The sequence below is a fragment of the Nomascus leucogenys genome, chromosome 15 (genome assembly GCF_006542625.1).
Source record: "Nomascus leucogenys isolate Asia chromosome 15, Asia_NLE_v1, whole genome shotgun sequence".
NCBI classification, from domain to species: Eukaryota; Metazoa; Chordata; class Mammalia; order Primates; family Hylobatidae; genus Nomascus; species Nomascus leucogenys.
This window is the reverse complement of record NC_044395.1, coordinates 5773381-5795295: the sequence shown is the minus strand read 5'-3', so window position 1 is coordinate 5795295 and position 21915 is coordinate 5773381. Positions and strand designations below refer to the sequence as shown.

The window sequence follows — 21915 nt, the reverse complement described above, 5'->3', positions numbered from 1 at the left end:
GAGAAAGAGAAAGTAACAAGCTAGCTTCTTCCTCCTCTGCATATTACTTACAGCAACCATTTGCAAATGTAAAACAACCTGTCATAAATCAATGAGATTAGATAATCTATATAACTACAATGTGCAAAGCTAGGCATTCATATTTATGGTCAGGAAAGAACAAGAATAAAAATGCTTCTATGAAGAAATGTGCCCACGTTATACTAGTAAAAAAGATTTTTTTGTTAATCACTGAACCAAATTATGAGTTATCTGATATAAGCTATCTGAACAGTAGTGGAGACCCCTCTCAAAGCAGAAAGAGAGAGGAAGAAATACCCTGGCTCTTCCCCTTTCCACCCGCCTGTCTTCCACATGTGCTTCCCATTTGCCAAACCTAGCCAAAAGCCTGCTGGCAAAGGAGCCTGAGAAATGTTGTTTGCCAGGATCGGCCTCCTACAGCAGAGAACACAGCAGACAGAAGGTAGGATGTCCCAACTCCAGATCTATGACATTAATCACTAAACAGTACAGACATAATTACATATACAGTACAGGTTCATTTACATAAAACGCTCTCATACTTTGACAAGGCACCATAGTCAAATAACATACATATGTATATTTACATACATGAGATCAACTGAATAAACAAGGTTTCAATACTAAATTTGTACTGTCATGAAAGGCAAACTACTAATCAAAATGAGTAGTTAAAAATTAAGAACAATAAAAACGGATCTGAAATTGCCATGGAAAATCAGAAATAATATCACCAAATACACACTCATAAAGGACATCAAAATGCAATCAGTGTTAAATATATGCTGCTATCAAAGTGGACCAGGAATGCTCTTTTCTTAAAGGAAAAAAAAAAACACTAAAATATGCATGGGGAAAGTATAATAAGACTTAATCAAAGTGTTCTTTCTGTATAAGGCTAACAAAAAGCATCTGAAAATAATTCTAAGGAAAAAGTGACTTTTTGCCACTTTTCACTTTTTTTAACAGATTCAAATTTTATTTATTGTATTATCTTTATCATTTGTAGTCAGAATTTGACAGAGGCCATAGAAGCTTTAGACTAACGTTATAAATATTTCTTGAAATGGTGACAAAAATATCATTTCTGCTTAAAATATAGTGATGAAGGGGAAAAAAAGTTTGGCGTCTTAAATAGAAAAAAAAATAGCAGCTGTCTATATGCTGGTAAAACTGTATATATATATATACATGATCAACTGAATAAATGAGATTTTGATACAAAATTTGTGCTTGCAAGAAAGGCAAACAGGACTGCCAGTTTCCTGCCAGTTTAACCATAGGAAACACACATAATGAATTTCTGAAATGACATGTTTATAGAAGCTTTTACCATTGGTCTAAGTACTGTCCCCTTTCTTAAAAAGAACAGAGACAATGTAGGGGAAATCCAATAAGTAGTCCTCCTTTATCTGTGATTTCACTTTTCACAGTTTCAGTTACCCATGGTCAACCTTGGTCCAAAAATACTAAACGGAAAATTCCTGAAAAAAACAATGCATAAGTTTTAAACTGCATGCAGTTCTGAGTAGTGTGATGAAATCTCACACAGTCCCGCACTGCCCCACTCCGTCCCGCCTGGAACATGAATCATTCCTTTGTCCAATGCATCTACGCTGTGGACTACCCGCCTGTGACTCACTTGGGAGTCATCTCAGTGACCAGACCAACTGTCATGGTATTGCAGTGCTTGTATTCAAGTCACGCTTATTTGACTTAATAATAGCCCCAAAGCACAAGAGGAGTGATGCTGCCAACATGGATACGACAAAGAGGAGCTGGAAAGTGCTTCTGTAAGTGAAAAGGTGAAGTTCTCAACTTAATAAGGAAAGAAAAGAAATCATATGCTGAGGCTGCTGAGATCGACAGGAAGAATGAACCTTCTAGCCATGAAACTGTGAACAGTATATCATTATAACTGTTCTGTTTTATATTAGTTATTGTTGTTAATCTCTTACTGTGCCTGATGTATAAATTAAAGTTTGTCAAGTACACACTAGAAAAACCACAGTATATATAGTGTTCATTACCATCTGCAGTTTCAGGCATCCACTGGGGGTCTTGGAACATATCCCCCTTGGATGGAAGGAAACTATCGTACCATCAGAAAGATAGATTTATTAAAACTGTGTTATATTATGTTGAACAACAACGTTACTAAAGTGATTCTTAAAAAATAAGTATGTCACAAAGAAATTCAAGTAACTGAGTTACATGTCTGAATATTTGCAAAAGAATTTTGATATAACAAAATAGACAATGCTAAAAACAGACTACAGTTTTCTTCACTTATTCAAAATTGTTGCAGGTCCTTAGAAAAATCATTACTGTACAGTACTAAGGAAAAAAATAATTAGGCTTTTATAGGCTCATATTGTGAGTTCAGGTAAGAGTCTCCACAGAATATGGCAATAATTATTTAAAACACACAGACACTTTCTAAATCGAATCTGTGGATAATGCTTAGTGGTTTCTCTTAAAATTCTTTTCAGCATTATGCACCTCCATCAGACTTGATAACAGCCTAGCAATTTCACTAAAAAAACACTTCACATATAAGAAAACTCAAGAACTCTGAACTAAAAATAGTGCTAAATGGGGAGTATTTCCTAATGTCTTAATATCTGGACACCATAGACCAGGCTCGGGAACACATCCTCCAGTGTGTTATCTAGCACCACCAATGTGGATGTGCTAAAAACCAGAAACAGGAATCAAAGAAGGTGGCAGGTAAATTTCAGTAGCTGGTAATTCACAAACACAGAAATAGCCCTCAAATAAGCCCCAAGGGTAAATTATATCACAATTCTTATTCAATTCTCTATTTTGAGTAGGAACAACAGGATGAGAAGACTGAAGGAAAAAACATGCTTTCTGAAAGTGATTATAAAACTAGCTCTTTTGCAGCAAGGGTGTTGCCTTAAACTTCACTTCTAGAAAATATCTCCTCAGAGAGCCAATTAACCACAGGGAAAAATTATTCAGAGGCAATATTTAAAATGATTTGGAAAAAACTATTAGACAGCACCATTAGTTTAATAATCACAACTCCTCTGCTAGGCAACAGCTGGTTAATCAACCTAAAATTAACACATTTACATATTAGCAAAGCTTTTAAATGTTATACTTTTCTATAACTGAGATTCATCCTTTCCTTCATCTCACTCCCTTATCATTAAAAATACTCCTATATTCAGAAGGCTCGCTAAAAATACAGGGTTCCAACAATGTATATAATTTTACCAGACATTTTACACAAAGGTTCCTATGAAACTCTAAGAACATTACCTTTACAGGTACTTTATTATGGTAAGTTATTGTTGGTCTTCAGTGCTGCTAGAAAATGATACTTATCTCTTTCTACACTTGAATTCTGTATACATCAGATTTACTAGTAAAAATGTGCATGCAATATTTAAAGATATATTATAAATATAAATGATATAAATTCTGGGAAAAGAGTAGGAATAGAAGAAGGGTAGAAGGAAAGAAAGACCACAAACTAGATGTCTATTTGGAAAAATTTCTACTAAAGGAAGAAATAGCAAGATCCTAGAACACCACGACACTCCAGTCGAGACCCAGAAGAACCATTATCCCTCCACCTGCATGTTTCATGTAGTTTTTTCCTTGAATATCTTGTAAGTTTTAAAAATTTTTTGAAAGGCTATACAACAAATTATATCAGTAAAAGTAACATCCAGATCACATAACGACTTAAAGAGCATATTTGAAATATAGTTTTCAGTTTAATGATTAACAAAGTCACATGCTTAAGCACTGGTTCAACAATTCAAACGGTTATAGGCCTTACATTATGAAACTGCCAATTGTTAAAATTTTGACCTATAAAATTATCAATTTCATAGACTCCAACTTAATATATATCAGAGCTCTCAGTAATGTATTAAATAACTTCAATAATTAATACCACTTGATTCATGCCAGAAAAGTCACAGAATCTTTAGCCAGAGAAGACGTACCATGGGAGAGGATAGGATAGAGACAGACTTAACAGTTGTTTACTGAAGAGCTCCGAACAAACTGGCAAAAATTCAAAACCTGGGCTTTGCATATTAATCAATGGTTACATCTGTGATGGTTCACAAAGCAACATAACATAAAACATTCCGCTTTTAAAGACTGTGAGATGATAAACATCACTAGGTCCTTTGAATTAAAATTCACTCATCAAACAGTTAAACATCACACAGGAATAAAAGAGCTAAGGATATTGATTTAAAAAACATTTGCAAATACTTTTTCTTTTATTCAAACTGAAAATGTTTTTACAAGTTGATAGGTTAAAAAGAACCAGTCTAAATTTCACCTTATCTATGATTTCAGTTATACAGTTAACTGCAGTCCAAAAATGTAAAATGAAAAATTCCAGAAATAATTTCTAAGTATTAACTGCGTGCCATTTCGAATAGCGTGATGAAATCTTGCAGTATTCTGCTCTGTCTTGGCCAGTACACGAATCATTACCAGCATATCCACATTGTATATGCTACACATACATTAGTATTTACAGGGTTCAGTACTCTCCGTGGTTTCTTTCTATTCGTATTTTTAATATCTTATTTTCTCAAAGAGCCTAATATTTAATTGATAAACAATTTCACTGTAAACTGTAAATATTTTGCTTTTAGTAATTCAGAAAAACTATAGTATTTTATTAGATTTCTTGAAATACTGAATCTAGTTACAGATTTTGGATATGTTTATTAAAAAACTAATATTCTGGTGTCATAACACAAATCAATAAAAATTTAATACTTAAGCCCTTTTATCACTGAAGTAATTTAAAAAATTAACCAAATGGAATTGAGTGTAAATACTCTATAAAGGGCTCCGTAAATAAAAAAATTTCATTCTCAAAGTTATATTTCACTTAGATTATTATTGAGAAAAAAAGGTCCCAAAACTTATTGCTTAAAATCAATATGATTTTTGAGAGAAATGGCAGTAAAATTGTGGCTCTAATCTCATTTATACTGTTTTCATCATTCACTACACACTTTTGCAACCTAGCAATGCACTTATTTATTGAGTGATGCTTTATCTTTTTAAATGGAAGAAGGATTATGGCACCTGCCCTCAAGGAGCTTACACATAAAGAAATTAGTAAGAGTATAAAATAAGAATATAATGAGATGTTAAAATGTACTATATAAATAGTAATTTCCATAAGTGCTTAGACAACTCACTGTGGATTCCAGAAGTGAAATCAGTAATTTCACATGTATACAGCATATGACATTTTAATACAGATAATACAGAGTAACAGAGTAAACAGATCACCACATGAAATACTAATGTCAACTTTGTTCCATTCAATAAATTCATTGCAGATTTACTGAAGATTTAAAAATTGTAGGAAAAGTGGGGGATTTAAAAAGAGGCAAAAAAGTTACTGAATGTTCTTTCCCTAGAATGCTGGCACCTCTGAAGATTACCTGATTCCATAGGGGTATGGAATTTTGTTTGTCTTTTGATTCAGCTATTTTACAACTCTGCAGAGATGGAACTTGCCTTATAGAAAAATAAGAGTAATACAAATCATTCCTGTCCATAGAAATGCAAACTGTATCCAGTGAAACAGAACAGTTTTGCCAGATTTACATCCATTTGTATGCATTTTAGAATGGTTGCTCTATAAGAGTATGGTAATTTTTGAATTCTCCTTTGAACCACCTTTAACAACTGACTGGTTCCTTCATTAATAATGAGTTAAATATCTTTGGCTTGTGCTTGTTCTATATTTCTATGAGAGTCATGATTATATCCTCTTTTAAACTTTATCCAATAAAATGAAAACAAGATGACCCCTACCCTTCCTCAAAGAGCTCACAACCTAGTAGGGAGACAAAGACATTAGTATTCAACTAGATTAATACAATAAGGCAAGCATCATGATACAGATAGGAACAGCATACTGTAAGAAGTGAAATAAAACTATTTCCCATCTGAAACTTTTAGGAAAGCCTTACATCTTAAGTTACTTATATGAATAGACTTAGGGACAAGATGGCACATAGCAGACAGGGCTAACGTGTAGCTCCCACTTGGATAGACAGAACAGTGTGTGGAGAACACCATGATCTTTACCATGATCTTCTGCTCCAAGAACCACCAAAGAAATGTACCAGGAAAATCAAAAGAATTCAAAGATCTTTGAATGAAGCAGCATGCCACTGCAAATTGCACAGGACAGGCAAAAAAACTGAGTTCCCAAAGTAGGAGAGGGAGAAAACCTGCCTCTGAACACACAACCCCACTGGAGAATCTATAAATCCAGATTACAGGAAAGTGATTTAAACTTACTAGAGCTTAAACAAATTTAAGGACTCATGCAAAACATAAAAGTGGAAACAGCAGTGACAAGAAGTGCCTTGCATGCACTCCCAGTCTCCAGTTCAAGCCCAGGGAAGCCATCCCCGACTATATCTCACAGGGGCCTTCAGGGAAGGCAGCCAGCAGAATTAGGGAGAGGTCACAAGACAAAGAAAGCTTCCAACTGAAATAAGTAGTAATTCTGACTGGGCACTGATTTCCTTGAGCAGAATCTGGGAGGCAAACAGGAATTGCTTCAGATACAAATGCAGGAGCCACCGCTGACAGACAGGGAGGGGAGAGGTGGGAAAGCCGTGCTTCCTTTCTCAGCAGGAAGGCTCACAGCCTGGGGCAAGTTCTGAGCAAGGCACTGCAGGAGCCAGGCCAGCCTCACCAACTATGAGGGAGTTGGGTAAGGCCTCTTGCTACAGCTATCACTCATTTCCCTGAGAAACTATATGAAACGACAGAGGCAACCAAAAGCCCCTCTGGAACATAACCCCACTGGCCTGAGAACCACTCCCTCAATCCCCTACAGTGGCCACAGCAAGCCTCACCCAAGGAAAGCCTAAGCGTGGACCCACCTAAACCAGCCCCAACCTGATGGTATTTCTCTATTTGCCATGGTTGCCAAACACAAAAGAAAGAAACTCTTGTGGGCTTTATGGCCCCATCCATCACATGACAAACTAAAATCCTTACCCTGGCCAATGCAGGGCAAGCATAGATCCCCCTACTACTACTACAGCTGGTGCTCTTTTGAAAGCGCCACCTACAGGCTGGAGGCCAATCTACTTGGGCCATAACAGCAACTTATGACAGAATAATCCTGCTACCAGGAAGAAGAAGACAATAGCTAATTCCACAGCCCACAACGTCCTGGCTAACCAGTGGTCCTGAGTCTCTCCATTTGACAACTTTACTGCTAGCACAACTGGCATTCGAGAAAGCTGGCACACTAAACATATCTACAACCAAGGACTGGGTCTACCTCAGTCTCCTGCCACCTCCATCCAAGCAAGTGCTGGTATCCATGCCTGGGAGACCTGAAGACAGATCATATCACAGGACTCTTTGCAGATATTCCCTAACACCAGCGCAGAGCCTGGTTGTCCTGCTAGGTGGCTAGACCCAGAAGAGAAATAATAATCACTGCAGTCCAGCTCTCCGGAAGCCCCATCCTCAAGAAAAAGGGGAGAGTACCACATCAAGGGATCACCCCATGGGACAAGGAAATCTGAACATTAAGACTTGAGTTCCATACCTTTCCACTTAAACAGTCTACCAAAACGAGAAGGAACCAGAAAAGTAATTCTGGGAATATGACACAACAGGATTCTACACCACCACCAAAAGATCACACCAGCTCCCCAACAATGGATCTGTACCTAGAAGAAATCTCTGATTTGCCAGAGGAAAAAAAAAATATCAGAAGATTGATTGTAAAGCTAATCAAGAAGATACCAGAGAAATGTGAAAACCAATGTAAAGAAATTTTAAAAAACAATATAGGATATAGATAGGAAATTCTCCAGAGAAATAGGTATCATAAAGAAAAAACAATCACGAATTCCAGAAATGAAAGACACACTTACAGAAATACAAAATGCCCTGAGAAGTTTCAACAATAGATGAGAACAAAGAGAAGAAAGAAGTTCAGAGCTTGAAGAAAATTAACCCAAATTAACTTTTGGCTTTCAAATTAATCCAATCTGACAAAGACAAAAATAAAATAAAATAAAAAAATGAACAAAGCCTCCAAGAAATTTGGGATTATGTTAAATGGCCAAACCTAAGAAAAATAGGTGTTCCTGATGAAGAAGAGAAATCTAAAAGTTTAGAAAACTTATTTGTAGGATTAATTGAGGAAAACTTCCTTAGCTTTCCTAGAGATCTAGACATCTAAATACAACAAGCTCAAAGAACACCTGAAATATTCACCACAAAAAAATCACCTGTGCACAAAGTCATCGGGTTATCTAAATTTAAGATAAAAGAAAGAATCTTAAGAGCTGTGAGATAAAAGCATCAAATAATCTATAAAAGAAAACCTATCAGATTACCAGCAGATTTGTCAGAAGAAACCTTGTAAGTCAGAAGAGACTGGGTTCCCATCTTTAGCCCCCTTAAACAAAATATTTGTCAGCCATGAATTTTATCTCCAGCAAAACTAAGCTTCATAAAAGAAGAAGAAAGTCTTTTTCAGACAAAAAAATCCTGAAGCAACTTGCCACTACTAAGCCAGCACTACAAGAAATGCTAAATAGAGTTCTAGATCTTGAAACGAAACACTGAAAGACATCAAAATAGAACCTCCTGAAAGCATAAATTTCACAGGGCCCATAAGACAATAACATAATGAAAAACAACATATTAAGGCAACAATTAGCATGATGAATAGAACAGTACCTCATATCTCAATACTAACAGTGAATGTAAATGGCCTAAATGCTCACTTAAAAGATAGAGAATGGCAGAATGAAAAAAAAAAAAAAAAAAAAAAAAATCCACCAACCAATTATTTGCTGTCTTCAAGAGACTCACGTAAGGCTACGACTCAAAAAAATTTAAGGTAAAGGGGTAGGGAAAAGATATTCCACACAGATGGAAACCAAATGCAAGGAGGAGCAGCAATTTTTATACCAGAAAAAAACAGACTTTAAAGCAAAAACAGTAGAAAAAAGACAAAGAGGGGTATTATATAATGATAAAAGGATCAATCTAATAAGAAAATATCACAATCCTAAATATATACGCACTTAACACGAGGTCTCCCAAATTTATAAAACAATTACTACTAGACCTAAGAAATGAGATAGATGGCAACACAATAATAGTGGGGAAATTCAATATTCCACTGACAGTACTACAAAGGTCATCAAGACAGAAAGTCAGCAAAGAAACAACAGACTTAAACTAAACCATAGAACAAATGGACTTAACAGATATTTACTGAACAGTCTACCCAACAACTGCAGAATATACATTCTTTTCATCAGTATATGGAACATTCTCCAAGATAGACCAATGTTAGGTCACATGTCTCTATAAATTTAAGAAAAATCTAAATTATATCAAGTATCCTCTCAGACCACAGTAAAACAAAGCTGGAAATTAACTCAAAAAGGAACACCCAAAACTGTAAAAACACATGAAAATTAAATAATCTGCTCTTCAATGATCTTTGAGACAACAATGAAATCAACATGGAAACTTAAAAATTCTTTGAGCTGAATGATAATACTGACATGACTTGTCAAAGACTCTGGGATACAGCAAAAACGGTGCAAAGAGAAAAGTTCATAGCACTAAATGGCCACATCAAAAAGGCTAAAAGAGTAAAAACAGACTATCTAAGGTCACACCTCAAGGAAACAGAGAAACAAGAACAAACCAAACCCAAACTCAGCAGAAGAAAAGAAATAACCCATATCAGAGCTGAACTAAATGAAATGGAAACAACAACAACAAAACCACACAAAAGATAAATGAAGCCAAAAGCTGGTTCTTTGAAAGAACAAACAAAATTGATAGACCATTAGCAAGATTAACCAAGAAAAGAGGAGGCAAGATCCAAATAAGGTCTATTAGAAATGAAACAGGAGATAATACAACCAATAACACAGGAACATTAAAGATCATCCAAGGCTACTATTAACACCTTTATGTGCACAAACTAGAAAACCTAGAGGAGATGGGTAACTTCCTGGAAATATACAACCCTCCTAGATTAAACCAGGAAGAAACAGAAACTCTGAACAGACCAAGTAGTCTGTTCAGAGTTCAACAAGTAGTGATATTCAAACAGTAATTTTTAAAATGCCAACAAAAGAAGTACAGGACCAGATGTTTTCACAGCTGAATTCTATAAGACATTCAAAGAAGAATTGGTACCAATCTTAGTGAAACTATTCCAAAAGACAGAGAAAGAGGAAATCCTCCCTAAGTCATTCTATGAAGCCAATATCACCCGAATACCAAAACCAGGAAAGGACATAACAAAAAAAGAAAACTACAGACCAGTATCCCTGAGGAACATAGATGCAAAAATCCTCAACAAAATACTAGCTAACCAAATCCAACAGAATATCAAAAAGATGATACAGCATGACCAAGTGGGTTTCACAGCAGGAATGCACAGATGGTTGAACACATGTAAATCAATAAACGTGATACACCACATAAACAAAATTTAAAAGAAAAAATCATATGATCATCTCAACAGACACAGAACAAGCATTTGACAAAATCCAGTATCCCTTTATGATTAAAACCGTCAGCAAAATTGGAATAAAAGGGGAATACCTCAAGATAATAAAAGCCAACTATGATAAACCCACAACTAACATTATACTGAATACGGACAAGCTGAAAGCATTGCCCCTGAGAACTGGAACAAGACAAGGATGCCCACTTTCACCACTTCTATTCAACATAGTACTACAGGTCCTAGCCAGAACAATCAGACAAGATAATGAAATAAAGGTGTCCAAATCAGTAAAGAGGAAGTCAAACTGTCACTGTTTGCTGATGATATGATCATATACCTAGAAAATCCTAATGACTCATCTAAAAAAGCTCCTAGATCTGATAGATTCAGTAAAGTTTCAGAAAACAAAATTAATATACACATATCTGTACCACTGCTGTACAACAACAGCAACGAAGCTGAGAATCAAATCAAGAACTCAATGCCTTTTACAACAACTGCCAAAAAAAAACCTTAGGAATATACCTAACCAAGGCGATGAACTATCTCTATAAGGAAAACTGCAAAACACTGCTGAAAAAAATCACTGATGACACAAACAAATGGAAACACATCCCATGATCGTGGATGGATAGAATCAATATTGTGCAAATGACCATACTGCCAAAAGCAGTCTACAGATTCAATGCAATTCCCATCAAAATACCAGTATCATTCTTCACAAAACTACAAAAAACAATTCTAAAATTCATATGGAACCAAAAAAGAGCCCACATAGACAAAGAAAGACTAAGCCAAAAGAAGAAACATGGAGGCATCACATTACTCAACTTCAAACTATACTACAAGGTTATAGTTACAGAAACAGTATGGTACTGGTATTAAAAAAAAGCATGTAGACCAATGGAACAGAATAAAGAACCCAGAAATAAAGCCAAATACTTATGGCCAACTGATCTTGGACAAAGCAAACAAAAACATAAGGTGGGTAAGGGATACCTATTCAACAAATGGTGCTGGGATAATTGGCAAGTCAAATGTAGAAGAATGAAACTGGATCCTCATCTCTCACCATATACAAACATCAAGTCAAGATGGATCAGACTTAAATCTAAGATCTGAAACCATAAAAATTTAGAATATCAGAAAAAACTCTTCTAGACATTGGCTTAGGCAAAGAGTTCAAGACCAAGAACCCAAAAGCAAATGCAACAAAAACAAAAATTAATATGCAGGACCTAATTAAACTAAAAAGTTTCCCTACAGCAAGAGAAATAATCACCAGAGAATATAGACAACCAATAGAATGGGTGAAAATATTCACAAATTATGCATCTGACAAAGAACTAATATCCAGAATTCACAAAGAACTCCAACACATCAGCAAGAAAAAAAAACAAACAATCTCATCCCAAAGTGGGCAAAGAACATGAATAGACATTTCTCAAAAGAAGACAGACAAATGGCCAACAAACACATGAAAAAATGCTCCACATTACTAATTATCAGGGAAATACAAATTAAAATTACAATGAGATACCATCTTACTTCTGCAGCAATAGCCATAATTTAAAAATCAAAAAATAATAGATGTTGGCATGGATGTGGTGAGAAGGGAACACTTTTACACTGCTGATGGGAATGTAAACTAGTACAACCGCTATGGAAAACGGTATGGAGATTCCCTAAAGAACTGAAAGCAGAACTACCATATGATCCAGCAATTCCACCTCTGGATCTCTACCAAGAAGAAAAGAAGTCATTTTATGAAAAAGACACTTGCACGCACATGTTTATTGCAGCACAATTCACAACAGCAAAAATATGGAACCAGCCTAACTGGCCCTTGACCAATGAGTGGATAAAGAAAATGTGGTAATATATACACTACGGAATACTACTCAGCCACAAAAAGGAATGAAATAATGGCATCCGTAGCAACCTGGATGGATTTGGAGACCATTATTTTAAGTGAAGTAACTCAGGAATGGAAAACCAAATATCATTATGTTCTTACTTATAAGTGGGAGCTAAGCTATGAGGACGCAAAGGCATAAGACTGATATAATGGACTTTGGCACTCCAGGGGAAGGGTGGGAGGTGAGTGAGGAACAAAAGACTATACATTGGGTACAGTGTACACTGGTAGGGTGACAGGTGCACCAAAATCTCAGAAACAACCACTAAAGAACCTACCCATGTAATTAAAAGCCACTTGTTCCCCAAAAACTACTGAAATAATATAACATTTTTAAAAAATTGTATGATAAAGAAGGAGTTGAAAATCAAGAGTCAATCCAGTCCATCACCTATTTTGTATAGCCCTTCAGCTAAAAGTAGTTATTACATTTATAAATGTTTGGGGTGAAAAGTCAAAAAACAGAATGACTACTGACATTTGAAAACTACATGGAATTCAAACATTGGTATACATAAATAAAGTTTTATTGGAACGCTGTCACACTCATTTGTTATGTATTATTTACAGCTGTTTTCACAATAGAATGGCAGAGGTGAATAGCTGCAAAAAAGACCATATATGGCTCTCCCATCAATCCCCACTGCTGCGTGGCACACTATACAGTATCAAATTATAACCGAACAGCATCTCAATTTCCACGTGTATTATCATACCACATTTTTTAAAATTACCATTACACATACATAGGAATAAAAATTAGAAAATAAGAAAGAGGTGGACTTTGAGTGTCATACTTTTAAGGCACAGGTGAATATCTATTATTTTGTTATCAAATTAGATTGCAAAACATTGTGTTTATCATACAATGACACCACAGCTGTGCTAAAATAATGGAATATACATTGACATTACCAAACTATGCACTCATTACAATATTCTCAACTCACAGGAAAGTAATACTCTGAAAAATTAGAAAATTCTAAAACCGAGTACATCACCACACAGAATTTCTTCACAAAAAAGAACAAGATTGCAACCTAAGTACATTTCCTAGTAGTTCATTTATCAGCAAGCAAGGAAAGTCATTTACCAATGGTGAGTTTATCAAATCACATTTGATTGCAGCAGTAAAATAAATGTGTCAGAAAAAAAAAAAACAAATTGGTTTAAATCTGCTGGTGAGAATAGTTGCTTCAAGAGTTGATTGAGGACATTGGGAGGTGGCTGGCAAGATGGCCGAATAGGAACAGCTCCAGTTTGCAGCTCCCAGCGAGATCAGCGCAGAAGGCGGGTGATCTCTGCATTTACAACTGCAGGACTCGACCCATCTCATTGGGACTGGTTAGACAGTGAGTGCAGCCCACAGAAGGCGAGCCGAAGCAGAGTGGGGCGTTGCCTCACCTGGGAAGGGCAGGGGGGTCAGGGAACTCCCTCCCCTAGCCAAGGGAAGACATGAGGGACTGTGCCGTGAGAAGACTGTGCCGTGAGAAATGGTGCATTCTGATCCAAATACTACGCTTTTCACATGGTCTTCACAACCTGCAGACCAGGAGATTCCCCCAGGTGATTACATCACCAGGGCCCTGGTTTCAAGCACAAAACTGGGCAGCCATTTGGGCAGACACTGAGCTAGCTGCAGGAGTATTTTTTTCATACCCCAGTGGTGCCTGGAATGCCAACAAGACAGAACCATTCACTCCCCCGGAAAGGGGGCTAAAGCCAGGGAGCTAAGTGGTCTAGCTCAGCCAATCCCACCCCCAAGGAGCCCAGCAAGCTAAGATCCACTGCCTTGAAATTCTCGCTGCCAGCACAGCAGTCTGAAGTCGACCTGGGATGCTCGAGCTTGGTAGGGTGAGAGGCGTCCACCATTACTGAGGCTTGAATAGGAGGTTTTCCTCTCACAATGTAAACAAAGCCACTGGGAAGTTGGGACAGGACGGAGCCAACCACAGAGCCACAAATCCACTGTAGCCAGACTGCCTCTCTAGGCAGGACATGTCTGAAAGAAAGGCAGCAGCCCCAGTCAGGGGCTCATAGACAAAACTCCCATCTCCCTGGGACAGAGTACCTGGGAGAAGGTGGGGCTGTGGGCGCAGCTTCATCAGACCTAAACGTTCCTGCCTGCCAACTCTGAAGAGAGCAATGGATCTCCCAGCACAGCGCTGGAGCTCTAAGGGACAGACTGCCCCCTCAAGTGGGTCCCTGAACCCCATGCCTCCTGACTGGGAAACACCTCCCAGCAGTGGTCAACAGAAACCTCAGGCAGGAGAGCTCTAGCTGGCATCTGGTGGGTGCCCCTCTGGGATGAAGCTTCCAGAGAAAGGAACACACAGCAAATTTTGCTGTTCTGCAGTCTCTGCTGGTGATACCCAGGCAAACAGGGTCTGGAGTGGACCTACAGAAAACTCCAGCAAACCTGCAGCAGAGGGGCCTCACTATTAGAAGGAAAACTAACAAACAGAAAGGAATAGCATCAACATCAACAAAAAGGACATCCACACATAAACCCCATCCAAAGTTTACCAACATCAAACACCAAAGGTACATAATCCATGAAGATGAGGAAAAACCAGGGCAAAAAGGCTGAAAATTCCAAAACCAGAACACCTCTTCTCCTCCAAGGGATCACAACTCCTTGCCAGCAAGGGAACAAAACCAGACAAAGAATGAGTCTGACCAATCGACAGAAGTAGGCTTCAGAAGGTGGGTAATAACAAACTCCTCCAGGCTAAAGGAGCATGTTCTAACCCAATGCAAGGAAGCTAAGAACTTTGATAAAAGCTTAAAGGAATTGCTAACTAGAATAACCAGTTTAGAGGAGAACATAAATTACTTGAAGGAGCCGAAAAACACAGCACGAGAACATCGTGAAGCATACACAAGTATCAATAGCCAAATCGATCAAGCAGAAGAAAAGATACCAGAGACTGAAGATCAACATCATGAAATAAAGCGTGAAGACAAGTATAGAGAAAAAAGAATGAAAAGGAACAAACAAAGCCTCCAAGAAATATGGGACTATGTGAAAAGACCAAATCTATCTTTGACTGGTGTACCTGAAAGTGACGAGGAGAATGGAATCAAGCTGAAAAACACTCTTCAAGATATTATCCAGGAGAACTTCCCCAACCTAGCAAAACATGCCAACATTCAAATTCAGGAAATACAGAGAACACCACAAAGATACTCCTTAAGAAAAACAACCCCAAGACACATAATTGTCAGATACACCAAGGCTGAAATAAAGGAAAAAATGTTAAGGGCAGCCAGAGAGAAAGATCAGGTTACCCACAAAGGGAAACCCATCAGACTGACAGCAGAGCTCTCTGAAGAAACCCTACAAGCCAGAAGAGAGTGGGGTGCCAATATTCAACATTCTTAAAAGAATTTTCAACCCAGAATTTCATATCCAGCCAAACTAAGCTTCATAAGCGAAGGAGAAATAAAATCCTTTACAGATAAGCAAATGCTGAGAAATTCTGTCACCACCAGGCCTGTCTTACAAGATCTCCTTAAGGAAGCACTACATATGGGAAGGAAAAACCGGTAGCAGCCACTGCAAAAACATACCAAATTGTAAAGACCATCAACACTATGAATAAACTGCATCAACTAACGGGCAAAATAACCAGCTAGCATCATAATGACAGGATCAATTTCACACATAACAATATTAACCTTAAATGTAAACAGGCTAAACGCCCCAATTAAAAGACACAGACTGGCAAACTGGATAAAGAGTCAAGAACCACTGGGGTGCTGTATTCAGGAGATTCATCTCACATGCGCACATAGGCTCAAAATAAAGGGATGGGGGAAGATTTACCAAGCAAATGAAAGGCAAAAAAAAGCAGGGGTTGCAATCCTAGTCTCTGATAAAACAGACTGTAAACCACAGAGATCAAAAAAGACAAGAGCATTACATAATGGCAAAGGGATCAATGCAACAAGAAGAGCTAACTATCCTAAATATACATGCACCCAATACAGGAGCACTCAGATGCACAGAGCAAGTTTTTAGAGACCTACAAAGAGACTTAGACTCCCACACAATAATAGTGGGAGACTTTAACACCCCACTGTCAATATTAGACAGATCAAGACAGAAAATTAACAAGGATATTCAGGACTTGAACTCAGCTCTGGACGAAACGGACCTAACAGACATCTACAGAACTCTCCGCCCCCAAATCAACAGACTATACATTCTTCTCAGCACCATATCACATGTATTCTAAAACTGACCACATAATGGGAAGTAAACTACTCCTCAGCAAATGCAAAAGAATGGAAATCATAACAGTCTTTCAGACAACAAGCAATCAAAATAAAATTCAGGATTAAGAAACTCACTCAAAACCGCACAACTACATGGAAACTGAACAATCTGCACCTGAATGACTACTGGGTAAATAATGCAATTAAGGCAGAAATAAATAAGCTCTTTGAAATCAATGAGAACAAAGACACAACGTACCAGAATCTCTGGGACAAGTTAAAGCAGTGTTTAGAGGGAAATTTATTGCATTAATGACCACAGGAGAAAGTGGGAAAGATCTAAAATTGGTACCCTAACATCACAGTTAAAAGAACTAGAGAAGCAAGAGCAAACAAATTCAAGAGCTAACAGAAGACAAGAAAAAACTAAGATAGGAGCAGAACTGAAGGAGACAGAGACATGAAAAACCCTTAAAAAAAAAAATCAGTGAATCCAGGAGCTAGTTTCTTGAAAAGATTAACAAAATGGATAGACTGCTAGCCAGACTAATAAAGAAGAAAAGAGAGAAGAATAAAACAGACACAATAAAAAAATGATAAAGGGGATATTAGCACTGATCCCACAGAAATACAAACTACAATCACAGAATACTGTAAACACCTCTACACAAATAAACTAGAAAATCTAGACGAAATGGATAAATTCCTGGACACATACACCTTCCCAAGACTAAACCAGGAAGAAGTCGAATCCCTGAATAGACCAATAACAAGTTCTGAAATTGAGGCAGTAATTAATAGCCTGCCTACCAAAAAAAAAAGCCCAGGATCAGACGGATTCACAGCCAAATTCTACTAGAGGTACAAAGAGAAGCTGGTACCATTCCTTCTGAAACTGCTCCAAACAACTGAAAAAGAGGGACTCGTCCCTTACTCATTTTATGAGGCCAACATCATTCTGATACCAAAACCTAGGAGAGACACAACAAAAAAACAAAATTTCATGCCAATATCCCTGATGAACATCAATGCGAAAATCCTCAATACAATACTGGCAAACCAAATCCAGGAACACATCAAAAAGCTTATCCACCATGATCAAGTCAGCTTCAACCCTGGGATACAAGGCTGGTTCAACATACGAAAATCAATAAGCATAATCCACCATAACAGAACCAGTAACAAAACAGAACCAATGACATAAACAGAACCAATGACAAAAACCACAATTATCTCAATAGATGCAGAAAAGGCCTTCGATAAAATTCAACACCACTTCATGCTAAAAGCTCTCAATAAACTAGGTATTCATGGAATGTACCTCAAAATAATAAGAGCTATTTATGACAAACCCACAGCCAATATCACACTGAAAGGACAAAAGCTGGAAGCATTCCCGTGGAAAACCAGCACAAGACTTTAGATATACATATTTTTGACATCTATTATGGAACACTAAATGACTTTGCTAATTAGTTTTTACTGCAGACTTGATGATATTTCTTGGTGAACTTAATGTACAATTACAAGAGAAAACATAGCTTATATATAAGAAACACTGACAATAAAGTCGTCTTAATGACAACTAGTATTCTGAGAATCCCAAGTAATCACAAGCTACTGTCCATGCATCCCAAACTATCAAATATTAAAACAAGAAGAGAGATTTCCATTCCCATACAAACGTGTAGGGAATATTTTTTTCTGAGCTCAAACTACAGGTCCAGTAGGGTTTTTCAGGTCACATGTAAATGCAAAGTAAATTTCCATACTGCAAATTCTATTTAACTATGCAACTGAGAACTTCCACCTAATCTTTAATTGGAATTGATTGACAATGTAATAACATGCTAAAAGGCAAATATCGAGAAGAGAATCTAACAGAATTCTATAAATGCCTTCCTAGTGACCAATATGTTCAATTAAAATGTTTGTGAATTTATGTCAGTATTTGCTGTGCCTGAAAGACGTTTTCAAAAATGAAATAAGTAAAATATCATTATAGATCAGCACTGATAGATGAACGTTTCCATTTTATTTTGACAGAGAACACTGACTCTTAACCACAGTTAAGTAAAATGTCCTCTCCCACAAAAGAAGAATTTCTTCATTCTTCTTAATAGACCTGTTACAAAAAGTTTTAATAAACTAAATGAGTATCTCAAACGTACTATGTGAAAAACTACACTGCTGATTTTTCCACCTATCCCCCAACAAAAACTGCTTTTCCAGCATCTCAGTACTATAAATTCCATTCTTCAGGTTGACGAAGCCAAAAAACTTGAAGTCATTCTTAATATATCTTTATCTCATACTCTTATTACCCATTCATTGAAAAAACAGCTGGCTTTATGAGTAAAACTATAGCATCTAACCAATTCTCACTATAGGTGCTATCATCCTGGTTCAAGCTACCATCACTATTTACCTATTAATTATAACACACAGATTCTCTTTACTTCTTCTTTTGCCTCCTCCTACTCACAGTAACCTGAGACTTCTTTAACATTTTAAGTCAGATTGTGTCACTGCTCAGCCAAAAATCCTCCAATGGTTTCCCATCTCACTAAGCATAAAAAGCCAAAGTCTTCATCAATAAAGTACAAGAAACTGCATGATCTGCTTTCCACCCACCCAAACCACTTCTCTGACCTCGTTTCTTTCTCATCCAGTTTCAGCCACACTATCCTATTTGTGTTTCTTCCAACGTGTTCTCTAATCCTATGCCACAGCCTGTAACTTGTTCTTCCATTGCCTAAAATGATGTGTTTCCAGATAAACGCACTACTCACTCCCTCACCTCCTTCAGGTCTTTGATCAAACCTCATCTTCCCACAGAGGCCATCTGTGACTACCCTATATAATTAGCACCTATCCTTTCACACTGTATTTTTACCACTCTGTAACCCTATTACTCTGCCCACAGACTCTAAAACAGTGCCAAGTATACAGTATTCACTCAATAAATATTTCCTGAATAAATGAACAAAGCAACAAATTTTTTTGTGTAATGTGTTCTCAGTTCCTTTTCCTTATATAAGTGCTATATATACATATATATGTATATATGAACAATTGTATAAAACTGATTTACCATTGCGCTAAGAGTTTCTTCCCAATCAGGCCGCTCTCGAGGGTGTACGTTTCTATGTAGCTCTGGAACAAAATCATCTTCTTCAGAATGTACTGAGGACTTCATCTTCCTAGAGATCAAAACATGAAAGATTCTGATAAGAATTTCCAATTCTATGAAAGCCTTCCAATGCTCACAATTGAAAGAGCAGAAAAACTACATGTCAGATTTGAAGTTCAGCTAAAAGAGCTTAAGTGAATAGCAGTGATCCTTTATTTCTACTCTGGCTTTCAGAGGTCTCCTCTAATGTACCAAACACCTGCTTTTATTCCAGAAGATAAAATAAGGTTTATAGCTAGTTAACCTTTATGGTCCATGGTTATTATATAAAAACTGATTTTTATCAGTTCAACACAATCTGAACCTTGAAAAGATTTGCAACAGCAATTAGTTACTCTGAATCAATATTTACAGAACTGTGCTAAGCATTAGTATCATTACAGAATAAAGAAGAGATATGGTATTTCTGGTTCCAATCAATGGAGCAGAGTGCAACAAATAAGGATTTGCAACGAGAACAACTATGAATGCTGGGCAAAACATATAAAACAGCTTGTCTGAAGGCAACAGAAAGCAACCAATACAGATGGGACTTCCAGGGCTACAAACTTTGAGAGAAGGAAAGCCCAGTTAAGCAAATTCCACATTAAATCCTTCTTTTTGTATAAGACAATTTTTCAAATCAATCATGGGAAATAGAGCCCAACATAATAACTGTAATCTTAGTGGGATGAGAAGGCAGAGGTTGGAGGCTGGGATTACCAAAGCAGGGAGGAATTCAGGAGGTAAAATACCCCCAAAAAAGACCTAAAGAGAAACAGCCCAGAAATCTACAGCAAAAGTCACTTCAAATTATTAACTGAGTCCTAAGCTTATAAACATGTAGGAGAGGATGCCAAGAAACCCAAAACAAACCAAGTAAAGAGGCAAGTAGACATTTTGGCAGCCCATCAATGTTGAGGAGATGGGCTGGCAAGCAAGCACTGCCAAGATGGAGGAGCACTGAAAAACCCCTGAGCTATTAGGTGAGACTCTAAAAAAGCCATGCCTTAAGAGTATGGACAAAATAGCAATAGAAAAATTCTAACAAAGCCCCAGACCAAGCCTTCACAGAATCAGAAGTAGGGGAAGAAAAATTAACTGTTTTTGGAGGAAAAAGCATTCTCCAGACTCTCTGCAAATCTTTCATCCACATTATCTAGTATCCAGTAAACATTATGAGGCATGCTTAAAAAAAGAAGAACTAGTGAAAATTGAGAGAAAAAAAGTCAAACCAGAAAGACTCACATTTCATTCAGATCTTAGCATTATCAGAAAGAGACTTTAAAATGGCATTTGTGATTTTCTGCCTATGATGCAGAAAGCTGTAAAGAGCATCACTCCTAGCCCAGTAATAATAAAAAAAATAGATAATCTGAAAATCTTGACTTTTCTCGGACACAACAGAAAACTGAGGTCTCAGGGCAACCAACTAAACACTATGGAAACACAAGCCTCTCTGAGATTAGATGGATGACAAGCAGTTACTTTTCTGAACACAATATAGGGAGAAGAGGGATACATAAGAAGAATTTAGTTAAATTTTTATCAAATTGCTAAAAACATTTATGATTTATATGTACAATTGAATGAAAGTAAAAAATAAGAGAGAAATGATGAATTTCAACAGAGAATTGGAATCCATAAAATCAAATGTTCATTCTAAAACTGAAAAATACAGTATCTGAAATTAAGAACTAACTAGATACATTTAGTAGAACAATAAACATAGCTAAAGAGAGGGTTAGTGAACTGGAAGATAGTTTAGTAGAAAATATCCACATTGAAGAACACAGAGAAAAAAGGAACAGAAAATACACAAAATAGTATAAAGGATGAGAGACTTGGTTTAAAAAAAAGATCTCAAATATGTCTAAACTGATGACAGATAAGGGAGATAATTTTTTAAAAAAAGAGAATGTGACAAAAGCAATATTTGAAAACAAATGTTAAAAAGTTTTCAAAACTGATGAAATCATCAAACTAATGAGTCAAAGAAATTCTATAAACCTCAAGCAGAATTTTAAAAAATTAAAA

At 36.8% G+C, this 21915-nt stretch overlaps 1 protein-coding gene across 4 annotated transcripts in view; it reads right to left on the bottom strand.

Annotated features, from left to right (window-relative positions):
* Positions 1–21915, bottom strand: part of ARHGAP32 (Rho GTPase activating protein 32) — a 307294-nt gene that overhangs the window by 180050 nt on the left and 105329 nt on the right. For 3 of the 4 annotated variants that reach the window (XM_030794518.1, XM_030794519.1, XM_003253401.4), the window contains exon 2: positions 19801–19909. In XM_030794518.1, the coding sequence (XP_030650378.1) occupies positions 19801–19905 (105 nt within the window). In that variant the 5' untranslated portion in view covers positions 19906–19909. Of the gene's footprint in view, positions 1–19800; positions 19958–21915 lie in introns of those variants that run through there. The other variant, XM_030794520.1, reaches the window with a different exon arrangement.